Source organism: Tachypleus tridentatus, chromosome 6 (assembly GCF_004210375.1).
Source record: "Tachypleus tridentatus isolate NWPU-2018 chromosome 6, ASM421037v1, whole genome shotgun sequence".
Lineage (NCBI taxonomy): Eukaryota > Metazoa > Arthropoda > Merostomata > Xiphosura > Limulidae > Tachypleus > Tachypleus tridentatus.
In genome coordinates, this window is record NC_134830.1 from 108,640,709 (window position 1) to 108,657,478 (window position 16,770).

The 16,770-nt window shown below is 29.5% G+C and overlaps 1 protein-coding gene across 1 annotated transcript in view; it reads left to right on the forward strand.

The window, feature by feature from the left end:
* LOC143253274 (cullin-3-A-like) overlaps window positions 1-13,983 on the forward strand; it is a 115,922-nt gene extending 101,939 nt beyond the window's left edge. Inside the window, 6 exon segments of the mRNA XM_076506869.1 lie at window positions 8-125; window positions 561-629; window positions 7,470-7,542; window positions 10,034-10,103; window positions 10,501-10,607; window positions 11,282-13,983. Of these exon segments, the coding sequence (XP_076362984.1) occupies window positions 8-125; window positions 561-629; window positions 7,470-7,542; window positions 10,034-10,103; window positions 10,501-10,607; window positions 11,282-11,306 (462 nt within the window). The 3' untranslated portion in view covers window positions 11,307-13,983.
* The last annotated feature ends 2,787 nt before the right edge of the window (window positions 13,984-16,770 follow it).

Sequence of the window (16,770 nt, forward strand, 5' to 3'; positions counted from 1 at the left end):
CTATTAGGAAATAATTAGTGAGACAGATATTCCTGAAAAAGATCTCATCCGAGCCCTCCAGTCTTTAGCTATGGGTAAAGCAACCCAAAGAATTCTAATTAAAAACCCAAAGACAAAAGATATAGGTAAGTTATATATAATGCATTGCTATTTTAATTTTATAAAATACAATTTACTGTTTAAAAATAATTTCTTCAAGTTTGTGAACAGTAATAGTAGCACTAACTTCTAACAATTTACCTGCAATTTTTTTTGCATGTGCTATAAATTGGTGTAATCCTAAAACACAAATTAAACCTTCAAATATAAAAAATAAGGAACTTGTGAAGCATAGCAAGAAGTTTGTCCAATTCAATGTGTTCTAGTTTCTCAACTATAGATGGTTATTTAGGAAAGGCTTTTATGTTTAATAAAGTTTGTATATTAGTGCAATATTAGTAAGAACCTGCATCAATATTAACCATTAAATAAATAAAAGTATTGCTGTAATTCTTGATGTAATTCTTGTTTTGTGTGTGTTTAGCCTGTGTATTAAATTAATGTTTACTTATTTTTTCTAGAACCAATGCATACATTCACTGTAAATGATTCTTTCACATCCAAACTCCACAGAGTGAAAATTCAAGCAGGTAGAATACATTACTGATTATATTATAGGTTTCAAAATGTGTTGTAACATTTCATGTTAATAGTTTAAGTGAATGTAAGTACCTTAGTACTAAAATTTTTTTTTTATCTATGGATGTCACTATGCATTGTTAAAGTTTCTAATTTGGTGTGCCATGAAGTTTAATTCTAGACCCAGAAGACTTCCAAATCACTCCAGTTTCATGGTTCTGTTTTAACAAATTTGTATATGTAAAAGATGAGACATCTATGGAATGTGAAAGACAGAACTTACCATTGTGAAATGTCATTTTCCAAATCTTGAAATTAAAGAAAAGGGAGATCTGTTACCTAAATAATTTGTAATGACCTCTAAAAGTTCATTGTAAATATTTATTTTCAAGCCCCTCTCTTTGTCATAAATGTACTCTAAATTTGATATGTTAGCATTGTTTTTCTTATAAAATTTACATATTACAGTAGTGTCTGTTTATCATATGCTGTTTCTATGTAAAGCATAAATAGCTTTAACAATTCAGTTGACCAATAATTCCTGAATATATAAGTAATAAAACTGTTTACGAAGTTTTTGTACATAACCATCAAGAAAGCAAAAATGTTTTAGATATATAGGTTCATTAACTGAGCAACTGTAATTGAGACTTAAATGCATTAAATCTGTGGTAAATTGAACAATCTTTTTTGAAATATATATTTAATTTGTAAGATTTGTCAAACATACTTGATTTGACACTTAATGAAAAATCTGAGTGTTACTAAAGATATCTGGAATTTCGTTTAGGGCTGGCCAGAAATTTAATAATCAAGTGCTTAACTATAAAATTACTTTTTTAATGCTTTCAAGTATTTTAATAGAATGCATATGTGCTGCTACTAACTTCTAGATTCTTTCCAACTCTCTTTCCGTAATACTTTCATTTAGTCGTTATGAAGTAAGTTTAGTAGATTTGAGTGATTATTAGTGCTTCTTGTAACCAGATTGTAACATTGAGAGGTTTTGGGGGTCCTGGAAAATTATGGAATTTAATTCTTGGTTAAATATGTGAAGCATAAATAAAGTTGTAAAATGTTTTGTAATATTCTTACAAATAAAGAGCAAGAAATAATTAACAGTTAACTATTTACAGAGATTGTATAACTGTCTTTTCATCTTTAAGTTTGCTTTCACATTTCAAACATTTTAAAGGTATTTATTTCATTCTGAAATAGATATGTTTAAAAACACATTAATCTCTGTTAAAGATTATTAACATTTCATGAAAAATAGTTGAATTTATGGATTTTAACATCAAAACATAAAATTGCTTAGAAGCTAAACTGATCTTGTAATTCTAATTAGTTTTGATGCAAAGCTAGGTTTTTGCTCAGTCTTAAATTTCTTAAATTATAGAAGAGAATTAAATTCAACCAAAAACAAAAGTCTAACATTTAATAAAAAGTATGAATAATTGTAGAAGCTAATCACTTATATAAAACAAAGATAACATGACTTGTATCTTTAAAAATGTTTGTTGCGAAAAAAATTGAGTGAATTCACATATCTCCAAGAAGCTGTAGTCTGGTGAACTTTAAAAAAAAAAAAATCATGTAAAACTCCATTAGAACTGGAAGAAATTTATTTTATGCAGTATTCACGTGAAGTATTTAAAATGGTGCACAGAAATTTTATAACACTAATTTTCAATTTTGGGGAGCAAACAATTTTCTGATACTCATACAAAGCACTCATTAATCTCATGTTTTTATGTACTCTTAGTAATTTACAATTGTGCAAGGAATTTTTTGATATATATTTCTCTTATATGATGCATTAAGTTACATTTTGTAAGTAACTGGATGTGGCTTGCTTGTTGTGTGATGTTACCATTGCATTTGTACTTTGTAGAGGGGTTCTTAAGTAACTATTCTCTTTGCCTTCATCTTTGCTGCATTTTTATCGATGTGGTTTGATGTAGGGAGTCCTTTAATTTTTGGATTTTCTGTTGCTAAGCTATATCAAAAAAATATTGGTATTTCTTTCAGCTTGTGGTGTGATTATTCTGATTGAATGCATTCCAATAATTATAGGATTTTACTTCTGTATATATTAACTTATGAATTATTTATTCGTTTCTTATATAGAATTTGTTTCACTAACTTGTAAGATTTGGTCTACATAGTTAGTTTATTTATGATATGATAGAGATATTGTGGGTGACAAATTAGAAAATTAGTAAGCTTAAAGCATCTCTATGGGTCTTGTATGGTCATGGGTCAAAGGCCATGTCATTACTTTTGTACACTCGCATTCAGAAATTTATTGAATTACTATTTTATGAATCTATATCAATAAGCTTGGTAGCAAATTGTAAATTATAATTTAAATTTTAGTATTGTACATTATTTATGTCCTTAAGTTAAAAGTAAATATTAAAAAAGAAATCCTAAATATTGATATTTTGTGTGTCATGTGATATGTTGAGTGCAGCATTGATTCAAATTGAATGTTTTGAATGTCCAAATAAAACATCTGTAGTTTCTTATGAATTAGAAACTCAAATTATCAATTATGACAAGCTGGAATACAAAATAAGAACATCCTATATTTTCTGTTTACTGATATATTAATACACGTACTGAACAAATACAGTAGCCCCACTCACCTCTTTTCATTTTTGGAAAAACATGCTTAAATACATTTGCTTCTGTCTGCTTCATGTGAATAACTGATCAAAAAGTCAGAATGTTCCTTTAGTAGCTTTCTCAGAGTAATTGAAGTTTTCAGCCTCAAACTTATTTTTTTTAAAGCTTGTATTGAAAAAGGTAAGGTAAAACTACAGTGAGCTCAAAATCAGATGTTTCTTTAGACCCAAATACGTTATCAGTTGCCACATTTGGTAAATTACATTGGAATTCTGTGGTATGGATATAGTAATTCACGATTTTTGGTTATTTCAAAATGTATATTTAAAACTTTAATAAAATTAATTTATTTCACATCCACATGCAAATTTTAATAAGGCTTAGCAAACATAGCAGCAAATAAATTCAAAGTACATAACTAGAAAGATAATTATTTTCTTTAATTCTTTATTTACTCTTCCATGTTTTAAGGAGAATAACTGAACTTTAAGAACTTATTTTAAATAGTAATAATGGGTATATATAATATATTAAAACTGAAATGTGACTGTATGTTACAAAATACCATTTCACTAGAACACTGCCAAGAAAGGCCAGTTTTATATTCTTGGATACAGTGCATGTGGATCTCACCACTGCAACTTCAAAAATGTTAGCAAGGCATGGTTGTAAGGTCAATATATGTAAATATATAATGTGAAATTTGAGGTATTTGAACCAAAACATTTATGTTTCCTGTGGTAATTTTGTAGTCATTGTAGAATGGAAAAAGTATAATTTTTTTATTGAAGTTACAAGGTTGGTCAAATTAAACAAACCCCTACAGAGATACAATAGTGAAAATAACAGATAGTATATAATGATTTATTTCAACAACAAAGAAAGCTAAACACCCGGAGGTTATAAAATGTTACTTGTGGAATATGAATATGTTCTTGCACATCAAAGTATTTTTTTAATCTTAAAATCAAAATTACTTTGCATGTTGGAAAGTCAACTTTCTCAAAGAAAACTTTTACAGGGAAGTTTTTAATAAAATCTTATTACTTAATGCAAAAACATTATAGTTTTTGTATAGAAAAGGCCTTTAAATGTTTAATGATAACTTGCAAAATTTTGTAAAGATATATCTATATTATCAAAAATCATTGCATGAATACTCTCATAGATACTTTTGTGGTTACAGGCTGGGTGGAAGGGTTAATACTTAAAATAGGAACTACATAATGGTGATAACTGGAAATGTGACTGATAGACCTGTGCAAAAGGGAATTGTATGCATGTACCAGTAATAGCAGTTTGTTGAAACTAAATATGGTAGGATAACTGAATATTTCTTAGTCCATTGTACATGTGAATGGTTCAGTGGATTGAGTCTGCACTGGAGAATTAGCAGTTATTGTAGTGCTGAACACACTCTGTATAGCTTTGTGAAATTTATCAGCATTTTAGTAAACATGAAAAGTATGTTGTGCACAGAAAATCAGGTTTTTTTAATGAAGCATTGCTACTGAATGTTCCTCTGAATATACTAAGTCAGTTTTCATGAAAGATGAATTTTATGGCAGGAATAAAATACTTATTTTCATTTTAACATTTTCATATTTTATTTCCATAACCTCTAAAACTTCCTAAATGAACATCAAAAGTTTTTTTTTTTCATTTTAATATTGTACATTTTATTTGTAGATTTAACTTTGTGACCAGAATAATTAAGTCCAAGGTCTTTAGAAACACCATGTTAGAACAGCAAAAAGAATGGTTTAAAAACATCAATTAGCACAGTCAGTATTGACAGTAAAGTTACAAATTACTTATTCATATTTTAAACTTTTATTTTTTTATTTAACAAGTTTTCTGTTTGTATTTTGTCATATATGACAGTAATCTCTTTGGACAATAAAACAGTAAGTTGTGGCAAGAGCCCTTATGTTGTTTCCATTAAAGTCTGAGAAACATGCAAGCATGTGAACCTCTTTAAATGAAGCAGTGAGTTTGGAGAAAAGTTTGTCATTATTGCTTAGCAATATTTTTACCAAAAACAGTTTGTGTCAAAGTCGAAAGATCAAGGAGTAGAAAGAAAAAAAGTCTAAAATGGACAGTGTAGTAACCTGGTGCAGTTAGGTGAAGATTTAGATATTCCTTTCAAGATTAAGAAATTAACTTCTTTTAAAATTTAAACTATAACTTATGGTTTGATGTTAAATTTACTAACATATTTTATAATATAGTTGTAAAACAAAAGGTTCTCAAATGTACACTTTGCACCCGAGTATAATAATAGTACATGTCAATAAACATACTTGTATTATAAAGTTAACCTACAAAATACAAATCTGTAACATAGTGTACCAGTATATTTTTGAATATAATATTTTGATTGTTATACATCACACACACACACACACAGAGGTGGCCTAAAAATAGGTTTAAAGTTGATAATTAATAATGTATTTTAAAGTAATTAAATTAAAATGAAATTGATAATTTATTTCACAGTGCTTTACACACATCATTGACACTTGTTGCTGTTCGTACTATCCTGAAGTTTGCCTGCAACACTTTGAAAACTCTCTGAAACCTGTCTGTCTGTCCATCAAGTTCTGTAAATGCATTTGTAATGTACCATTTCATTTAATTAACATTCAGAGGTACAGGCATCTTGATTCTTTATCAGCAGCCTTATCCCTCTGTCAGTCACAACTCAATACATTCAGCGTATGCAACTGTATACCTAATTTTGGGCCATTCTGTATATAGTATTACTCGTACTCATAGATGCTTATGTTATAGTTATTTTCATTGAAACATAGTAATAAATAAATAATATACATTAAAAAGTATGATTTGTAGTACTTATGATGTTATGAAATTCTCTTGCATGCAGGAGCTGGGAGGGTGTGGTCATGAACCCTTGTTCTAAGCCCTATTGATTCTTTCAAACTGTGGTGAATTTTTAAATTTTAAACATGCATTTAAAGAGAGAAAAAAAGGCTATCATTCACCAGAATAACATTACAAAATATGTAAAAAGATATGAATAGGTTAAAAAATTAATTTTTGTTCAGAACAGTGATTTTAGTAAACACACTTCAGTGCTTTATAGCAAATTTTGGCATTCCTCACCATAAAATTGAAACAGTCATCAGATGTGTATGGTTCAGAATCTATTCTCTCGGTGTTTTCTAATAGGTTTTTGGTTTTCTCATCATAAAATTGGAAAATGATCATCAAATCTACATGGGTTATAATCTGTTCTTTCTACTGGTCATAATCATAGGAATGAATAAATAAGTGGTTTCAAAGGAATAAAGGGATGAAGGAGTTTCTTTGGTATGTTTTCTAAATATATCAGTTTCAGCATATCAAGAATGTAGAAGGTTTGTATTGTATATTGCAATCTTTCATTATGTGAAGTTTGAGTTTTCAATTGATTAAGCAATTGACAATGGTAGAAGTAACAAAATGTAAATTAAACAACTTATAGTGCAAATATGTCACAACCTACAAGAGTTAGGATTGAGCACTTTTTTAACATTTCCTCTTGGATTAAGAAATTAAATCTTATGTAATATTAAAATTAGATTTGTTATCTATGTTTTGATACCAGTTTCTTGATATACATTGATTATAAACTAGTCAAATTTTAATGCAGCTTTCTTAAAAAAGAAAAAAAGTGATATGCATTTTGACCTTACTAGTGCACTTATTTGAATAGGTTAAAAAATAAATTTATGTTCAGAACAGTGATTTTAGTAAACTTCAGTGTAACCATATTTTGTTTTAATGCAATAGAAAGTAAACTATGTTCTATATGAAAAAACTGTATAATCACTTTTGCTCCACCCTCTATATACATGCACATGTTTAATGTGAGAAAATAAGCTTGTAAATGTAACATAACCTTGGGTTGCTTGCAGGATCAGATCTTGACCTTAAGATTTCATTATATAATTTAAAAAAAAAATCTTTTTTTTTATGATTTTAAGAAATCTGATTTGAAATCAAGCTTTCAGTGTAGTGTACAAAAAAAAGGATAGTTCATAAAATCAAAATATGTTAAAAATAAAAATAAGTGCAAGAAATAATAATTATAAATTTATTATGGATACAGGTTGTTAACCTTATTAAAATTTGACAGATTTATTTATTTTCTATAACACTTTGAAATAGTTTGTTACCACATTTGTTTTTAAAACAGTTTTATTTCAATGTTTTAGTGGCAGCCAAAGGAGAATCTGAACCTGAAAGGAAAGAGACGAGGTGTAAAGTAGATGAAGATAGAAAACATGAATATCCTTTTAACTTGTTATTACCATGTTTCTGGACTGTAATGTGTATTAGCAGTAGTTGCAAATGGTTATAATTTTATTGATTGCTTTAAACAGTTTTTTATCAATAGCTTTATAAGAATGAGAAACAAAATAAAGCTTACATGTTGGTTCAGAGCTTCATGCTTAATTTAGTTTTGCACTAAAGTCAGTTGCAAACTTCTTAAATTTAATCAAACAATGTATTTCCTAAAACTTTTTAAAGTTAAAAAATGAAATATTCAATTGTACAAAATAATTTTGACACAGTTTTGATTTCACACAGTATAGATTTTATCCTCTACAAAACATAAGCTTTTAAAGCCTTGTAGTTCATTTTTTATGTGATTGGTAGCAATTTTTAAGAGTTATGCAAAAGAAGAATATTTTTTTTAACATTTATGGCAATCGTTTTTGCTTGTTGTATGGCTTTTTTGTATTTCTTTACTTGTTGTTTAACACATTATTTTCAAAGGCCTTTTATGCTGGTGGAATATTTTCTTTTAATAACTTCACCGTGAATGTAGTAAAATTAAATTGTTGCTTCACTCTCTCCATCCCTTTTTAATCTGTTGAGATAAAGTCTTACTTTGTCTATGACCTCTTCTTATCCAAAATATTTATTAAAAAAAATGATATTTTTTTTATGATATTTAAAAATGTGGTAGCAAGCTATTAAACTGCTGTGTATGTTTCAACTGGGTTTTGTTTGAAAGAAGTACGTAACCCTCAGGAGCCCCAGTATGTTGTAAACCTTAGCTTCCGTCCTTTTTAACATTTCCTAAAATCAAAAACAAATGTTTGAAATTAAAATTAGTATCACGATGTTCTCATTTACTCATTTAACAATAAATTACAGTAGCCAATTACTGTGAAGGAAGTCTTATATGTGCATATTAAAATAGCTGATTATATAAGCATCATTCTGAAAATGAAATAATCTAGTTAGATTTAATTTGTGATGTTAATAGTGGTGTAGTGATTTGCTCCTTTACGTAAAAAGTTTCTCAACCCATACCAGCTGTTTTTACATATATAGTTAGATTTTGTGATGAAGAAGCAGAAATATCATTAATTTATAAACTAGACATAATTCATCAGCAAATAGAAAACAGCCTGATGCTATGATTGCAAATATGGGATTTGTTTGTTTACGCTTGAGATTTAGTTACTGCTTATTTCAGTAAAAGAATGTGAAACCTTTGAATTTTCAGGTAATGCATATGCACACACAATTCAAACATCTAAGCATGCCCTCTACATTCCAACACTCAGTTACACAACCCCTCTCAAACATGTGGTCAGCTTCCAGTCAGTTACCTCTTTCTTTCTTTGTGAACCTGATGATGAATGAAGAAGGTCGAAATGTTGTTTGCTACGTAAAAAATTTTCTCAACCAAAACGAGTCGTTTTTACATATATGTGCACACACAGTTTCATTTGGTTAACTGCACTGACCTCTAATAAAATATCAAGATTTGTTATTTGAGTTCCCATACCAATTAACATATGTTATGTTGTAAGGAAGAAAATTTCATAAATTGATAAACATTTTAACTATTTTTATTCTTTGGTTGACGTAATTAATGTAGAAGGCAGGTTTTCTTACAAAATAATTGTAAATCAGAGTATTCTACCCCTACCATGACTGGCTGAAAACACTCTAAGAAACATTTTTAATGTTGCCTTGCCCCTAACTAAGGTAGTAGGCTTATAAAGCATAAACTTTTGTTTCAATATATATGGTGGGCAGGGCATGGGTAGCCCATTTTATAACTTTGTGCTCAAAACAAGCAATCAATTGTATCTGTTGTTTGGGTGTCAAGGCTGTTTCTTGCAGCAGAACTTATGACAGATGTTTGCAGCAAAGTCAAAACATGCTGAATCGTTTCAGCCTAATTTACAAACATCTGAAATCTCGCCAGCAATATAGCCACGTTTCATGCTGGATTTAGTCAGGTACAGACTTTATACATTCGTTTTTATAGTCATGTGATGATGATGGCTGCTACATTTTGAAAATTTATTAAAACTTACATATTTTATTTAGCTGTTATTGATTTTTAAAATAAGATAAAAGTATTAAAATAAACATTAGCTTAAAGATTTACATTTGGGCCCTGGGATGTAGGTTTAATTTCCTATGTAATAAATGCTAATCAATCAGATTTCAGTAAAGCTGAAAACAAGAGACAGGTAACATAAAATAACTATGAACTAGTTGTTTTGGACAACAAATTATTTGTTGCCCTTATAAACTATCAGTTATTGTCCATTAAAACATATGCATCACATTTACAAGTAAAGAAAATTGTTTCTGTATGGAAGACATTTATTTAAGTCAGAAACATTTATGTGTATGTGAAATGTTTTGATAGTATCTTTGTATCATGAGTTCTGTTTATATTATAAATGACCTCTACAGCTTTAATCATTTCTGTTTAAATTGAAAAAAAAATCTTAACAGTATTCATGATTGAAGCTGCTATAGTGAGAATAATGAAGGCCAGAAAACGTTTACAACATAACGTGTTAGTAGCTGAGGTGAGTGTCTCATTTTTTTCTAATTCTCTTTTCATTTAAGTCTTGGACAGGGTGCACCCTTGTGGTTGAGAGCCCATGTGTTTATGAAATAACTGTGGTAAAGTGCATGCAAGTTGAGGTAATACATTTTAATATATTAAATGTTTTAAGCAGATTTACTGCATGCAAAATAAAACTAATCACGTTTGGACTTATGATAACCAGGAACTGTAACTAATTGTCACATGGACAGAAAAATTAACCTGAAATCAAATGTTAAAATGTAAGGTTGCATTCCTTTTTTTTCTGATTCACACTGAAATATTTTATTTATAAAAAGTAACATACTTTGTAGTAATTATTCCTCCTATTTAAAAACTTTTGTTCATTCTATTCCAATACTTTTCTGACTTTACAGGTCACTGAGCAGCTGAAGTCTCGGTTCTATCCCAGTCCAGTTGTAATTAAAAAGAGAATTGAAGGTTTGATAGAAAGAGAATATTTAGCTAGGACACCTGAAGACAGGTATGAATCATTTTACTTTAAATTATGATAGAGATACTCTTTACACTTTCATAATTACACAGTGCTAAATTTCAAATGTCATATCAGTATTATAGAAAAAGGGACCAACTTTGAACTCTAAATAATTTATGCAGCAAAACTATGGTAAAAACAATTAAATTACTTATAAATAAATCATCACCTTTTGCATCTAAGTATATTAGACATGTAAAATAAAGTATCAAATGTATATGTCAAACCTGGTGAATGATATTCTTTAAATTTCATAAGGTTTGTGATAAGAGTTAAGTGTTGAAACTACAAATGTTAGTTGTTAGATTGTTTGTGCTCTACAAATTTCTAGTCTTGTTCCTTTTCACTCCACGTTCTATCAAGTAAAATGTTGTAACTCCAAACAAGACTGTTAATAAAGTTGGTGACAGCTAATTACAAGTTCATTCTGCTTAATAATAAAGTTTTGAAAAATAATATATTTAGTGAATCTTTAGTGAGGAATCTGTGCATACTGTGTTGCATCTAGTAACTATTCTAAATATTGTAAATTTGCATTTCATCTCAAGTGCTGTAACTTTGAGAAATAAATAACATTAAATTTAAAATCTTGTGAGGTTTTGAAGTTTCGATAATCGAAGCAGGATTAAATATATTAATTTAACTTTTTTATTTTTTTCTAGGAAAATGTACACCTACGTTGCTTGAATAAATTGTTTAACCAAGGAAACTGATGAAAATTTTCATGATTCATCACAATATATCCCCTGGTAACCAAGGTAGGGGACTACCTCCAACTACTTCCAGCTAAAAATGATTTGGTTGATAATTTAGGAGTTAGCTTTGCCTCAGTATCCCTGTTGTCTGAGCTAAGGTCCAACACAGAATTGTTGATGTAGTGATTTATTGTAAGACTCAAATTTAGCCAAAATGCAAACAGACATGGCAAGCTGGGATGCAAGCAAAGTTGGACATAGGGATATGTAGGTGTTGAGACAAAACTGTCCTTCATCATACTCCCATTGTAAAATACATTCATTACTACCTGTTAAATTACAGTACCATTTGTTTCTTGTACAGAAGTGTGAATGCATTACTTGAGATTTTTTTTTCATTAAAGTGCAAAGGTCAGGAGTCAAACTATCAATCTGGTCTGAGAATCTCAAGACTTAGCTAATAATAGAATAAAATGAAAATAAATAAAACAGGCTTTCTTTTTTATTAAGTACAACATCCTTAACTTGTAAATAATATTAAGCAATTTCGTCATAAATAAATAAAAGATCTAAGGTTCTTTGAACCGCTTTCCTAGTTTGTTTGCAACATAGAAGAGTATGTTAAAAACTGATTTTTTTATTTCATGACAAAATTTTCTAGCAGAGCTTGTGAGTTTCCGAATTAAGGCCTTATGAAACTTATTAATTTTCTAGTATCTGTGGCTTATGTGTTTCAGTTATTGTGTGAGAAACTGTATCCTACGAAGTCTTTGTGACATCACAACTATTGCTTCCTTTTGAATTTCTGACTATAAATGTTCAGGCTTGAATCAGGTCCATTTCTTTTTTTGTACAGAAATGTGAGTGCGTTATTTAGTTTTTTTTGTTTTTTTAATTTCTGAGAATCTCGAGACTGCAGAATAATATAATAAAATGGAAATGTGTTTTCTTGTGATTGGGTACAACCTTAACTTTTGAATAATAAGTTATTTCATCTTAAGTAAAACATTTAAGGTTCTCTGAGCTGGTTTCTTAAATTGTTCTTATAAGATAGAACAGTGTACTAAATACTGAAATAATATTGTCAATGTGAAAATTTTCAAGAAAGACTTGTATCAGTTTAGAAATTAAGACTTTATGAAAATTATTAATTTGTTGGTATCTGTGGCACGTATGTTTTAATTATCAGAAAATATATCTTAATTTTTTTTTTTTAACGAGAACTGTTGCACCCTAAGAAAGCTTTCTAACTTTATACGTGTTCTTATTTAAATTAGTAATACTAAGAAATAAAATGATTTAAAACTATCTGGTCATTGAGATTGTATTTGGTTTTGTTTTTTTGGGAGGGTGATATTGTCTGGATTTGATTTTAAAAATAGGGAATAAAAACTGTTGCTTTATATTGGATCATCTAGTTTTCTAAGAAACTAATATTTCACGTTCTAACTACTGTTTTATTCTTAAGTACGAAATAAAACTAAATTGTTCTAGAAAAATAAAGTGTACATTATTGAATAGAATTCTATAATTAGGAAAAAAATGCATGTACTTCGTCCTAAAAAGATATGAGAGTGAAATAAAGTGGTTTAAAAAAAAACAAGATTTTAATTGTAAATACTGTAGTTTAAACTTTCACTTTTAAGGTTTCAAAACCGTATTTAAGTTGGTTTATTAATTTACCAGAAAGAAAAGTATTCAACATCGAACTAGCTAAAACCCGTAGTTGAACAAGTTATTATTGAACTGTCGTGAACAAAATGTTTTTATAGATATTGGCATTAATTTTTTTCGTATACATCCTAGACTAGTGCATTTGCACCTGATATAGGCACTTATGAAAACCATTAATTTAAATTTATTTTTCACGTAGTTTAACTAACTGCAAGAGTGCTTGCAGTTGCCAAGTTCCGTTCTTTTAGACACACAACGAACTTACCTTTCTAGTTTTTAACCTCTACAGGATTACTCAAACATTAACTTAAATTCAATAGTCAAGGGGTTTTACAAACTTACTTGAGATTGGCGATCAAAACGAACTATGTAACGAGGTCTTGCTGCACATGTATCAAAAAATGTCGAAGAGTTGAATATACTGTAATGTTTTTTTTATCAAATAAATACTAAATGCAGTATCGTTTTTACACCTGGTTTAAAGGGACATGTTTGCCTCTGAATATGGAAGAGACTACACCCGTGTATGACTGTTCTGTAAGCAGATATTTTCTGTCAAATCTTCAAGTACAGTACAGTCTAATTTTCTTAAAAAGAGCATTTTTTGTATATTTAAAACTACATAATTTACACTAACTGTTTAGTTTACCACTTAATGTACATAAGAAAAATACCGTGTTTGATAACGTCTAGGTAACCAGTATAAGTTGTGCCTTTATATACCATTTGATATATAGAAGAACAAGATGTTTGCAAGTTGTAAAAGACAAGACCATTATTTTCAGAGTTTTTGTTAATGGCTATGGTTACATACCGCAGGAGTTTTTAACATCGGTAACAGGACGGATACCTCTCTCTCCAGTTATGGAATCCTGTCGCAGCACGTTTGTAAGCGTGTATTGGTCATGCGTTTATTAATTTTGTAATGGGTGTTGAAATGACTGTTGTCTCTTTATCTCAGATTGTTTTTGATAAAAAAATACTTGAAATTTTAAGTTGTTTTAAATACCATTATTTTTCTAATATTTTTTATGTTTCGTAAGTAGCTAATTTGCATTCGAGTAATTTTTGTCATCTTATGTATCTCTTGAAATGACAATTAATTTACACACTAAAAAGGAATACAAATATTTACGTAAACGATCAGCCAAAGACAGTTTCGATCCGTATTGTATTATTTGCTGGTTCCAAGTAGCACAGCGAGTAAACTTCAGTGCTTACAACGCTGCGATTCTGAGAACGTTCGTTGTTAATTGCATAACATAAAGAAAACATTATATAGAATTAACATTTCACAACAAACAAACGATTGCTTGTATAGTTTCTGAATGCTCGTAACAAGTTATGATAAAATACATATTACGAAATATTAATACTAATTTAGATATAAATGCATCGATTAACAATTTTCATTTTGGAAATTGAGCACTCATCCTTGATTAAAAAAGGAAACAAAAATGAATAAAAGTGGATGTGTACGTTTAGTGAATAAAACGTTTCAGTAATATAAATATATATATATATCTAAAATATTAGAAAATTATTTTCATGGGAACAATTTGTTTACGTTAGAATTTTATACAGCAACATTTGAAGATATAGAAATGAAATATGCAAAGTTTGAATAGAAACGCGATATTTTATGAACTTTAACTTATTTTACATAGTTCTCAGTTACTAACACGTGATTTCGCAACGAACAAGAGACATCCTTTATGCAGAAAAAAGAAAACGCAAGTGAGAAAAATAATTTGAAAGATCAATGATATGCCAGTATCCAAAGCCATAATGAATAAAGATATTTATACTAACAGGTCTGGGCTAGTGGTTAGAGTGCCCAGACTGCGAGTCTGATGAATTTAATGATCCAGCTTCTTACCTGTGACAGGTTTATTATTATATGCTTATTTTAATATCGATGTTCAAGTTCAATTTAGAAATTTTCATAACTTGTACTGTTAAATCTCTTACGAAATTCTCGCCTATTCACTAAAGTCGTAGAAGATTCTTGAGTGTAAGAATCAACAATATATATGTGTATGTAACCACTGGTGTATTGTCCATGTTGTTGTGCAAGCTGAAATTTCTAGAATTTCTCTTTACGCCTATAAATGTAACCAATGCGATGCGCTTTGAGAGACAAAACATATTTTTGGTTTCTTATAATTGATATGCTGTGAACCTTGGGAGTTACAACTGTGATTAAATAGTTAGCGAGCTGGTCATTGTTTTATCTAAGGATGACGATGTTCAGGAGGATCCAAAAGGGTTTCCCTCATGTGGTGTGACTCAAGCTCAGCCTAAGAAATTGAGCCAAAAAAGAAAATAGACACGTGTTCAGAGGACGACATTATAGATTTGTCTCGGACATTTTTTGGATCTCACGGGGATCTTGTAAATAATTGTCTACTTATAATTCTTTAGTGAGTGATAATGATGAACGAGAGGGATCTGTTTCACCTGATGACGTTCCGTTTACTAGAAGTAAACTGATTACTGAGCAAGAAAAGAATCCACAGGTCTCTTCACTGTTTAAATAAGCATTCCTCAAAGAGGAACTGGAGAAAGTTGCAAGTGGTTATTTTTTCGAAATGGTGTTTTTATGAGGAAATGGAGACCATGAGAAGTGGCTGCTTCAGAGGACTGAGCTGAAATTTATCAAATCGTTGTTACAAAAGCATATCGTTCTGAAATATTAAAGTTGCCCATGAACTCTCTCTCCATGGGAGTTTATTTGTGTTAATAAAACGTGATAAAATTGAGACATTTCTTTTGGCCCAAAATTAGGTAAGATGTTTTTCAGTTTTGTAACACTTGTCATACCTGTTTTGGCCCAAAATTAGGTAAGATGTTTTTCAGTTTTGTAACACTTGTCATACCTGTTTTGGCCCAAAATTAGGTAAGATGTTTTTTAGTTTTGTAACACTTGTCATACCTGTCAGTTGGTCAGAAAACCTAATCAGAAATTTCTTGTTGCTCCTTTGACTCTTATCGCAGCTTTCGAAGAACCTTTCAGGCGTGTAAAAGTTGATTGCATTGTAAATCCAACTCCTACCAACAGAAAAGTTTGAAACTTTTGGAAATAGGTGTTTATTGTATGAAATTATGTAAAAAGTTTGCTGACATCACTTTACCATTAACAAACTGTCTTAGCTGAAGACAGCTTCCATCTTGCCTAAATATTTGTGTCTCCTAGTTCTATAACTATCATTGTTAAGATCCCCTCAAACTCTTCTTCTTTCAACATAAAACAATTTTAAAGATCTTAATCTTTCCTCATATGACAACCCATCCATCCCAGGTACCATTTTAGTAACCCTCCTCTGAATCATTTCCAACAGTTCAATGTCTTTCCTATTGTAGGAGCCCAAGACTGAACACGATACTGTGACCTATGCAATAAAATTATAACGTCGTTAGACTTGTATTCAGTATTTTTGTAGATACAACCTAAAATACTATTTGCTCTCTCACTAGCAACAGCACACTGTTTAAATGGCTTAAGAAACTGATCAATTATTACACAAAGAACCTTTTATTTCATGACACTGTTAAGGTTATTCCAATTCAAATTATACTTATAATTCAAATTATGGCAACCCATGCAAAATATATTGCATTTATCGTAATTAAAATCCACCTACCATTTCTTTATCCAATTCATTAATTGATCTAAATCATTTTATAAAGCAACATCATCCTTTTCACAGCCAGTAATACTCTATACCTGAATATCATCAGCAAATTTAAGTAATTCATTACACATTCCTTCATTTATGTCA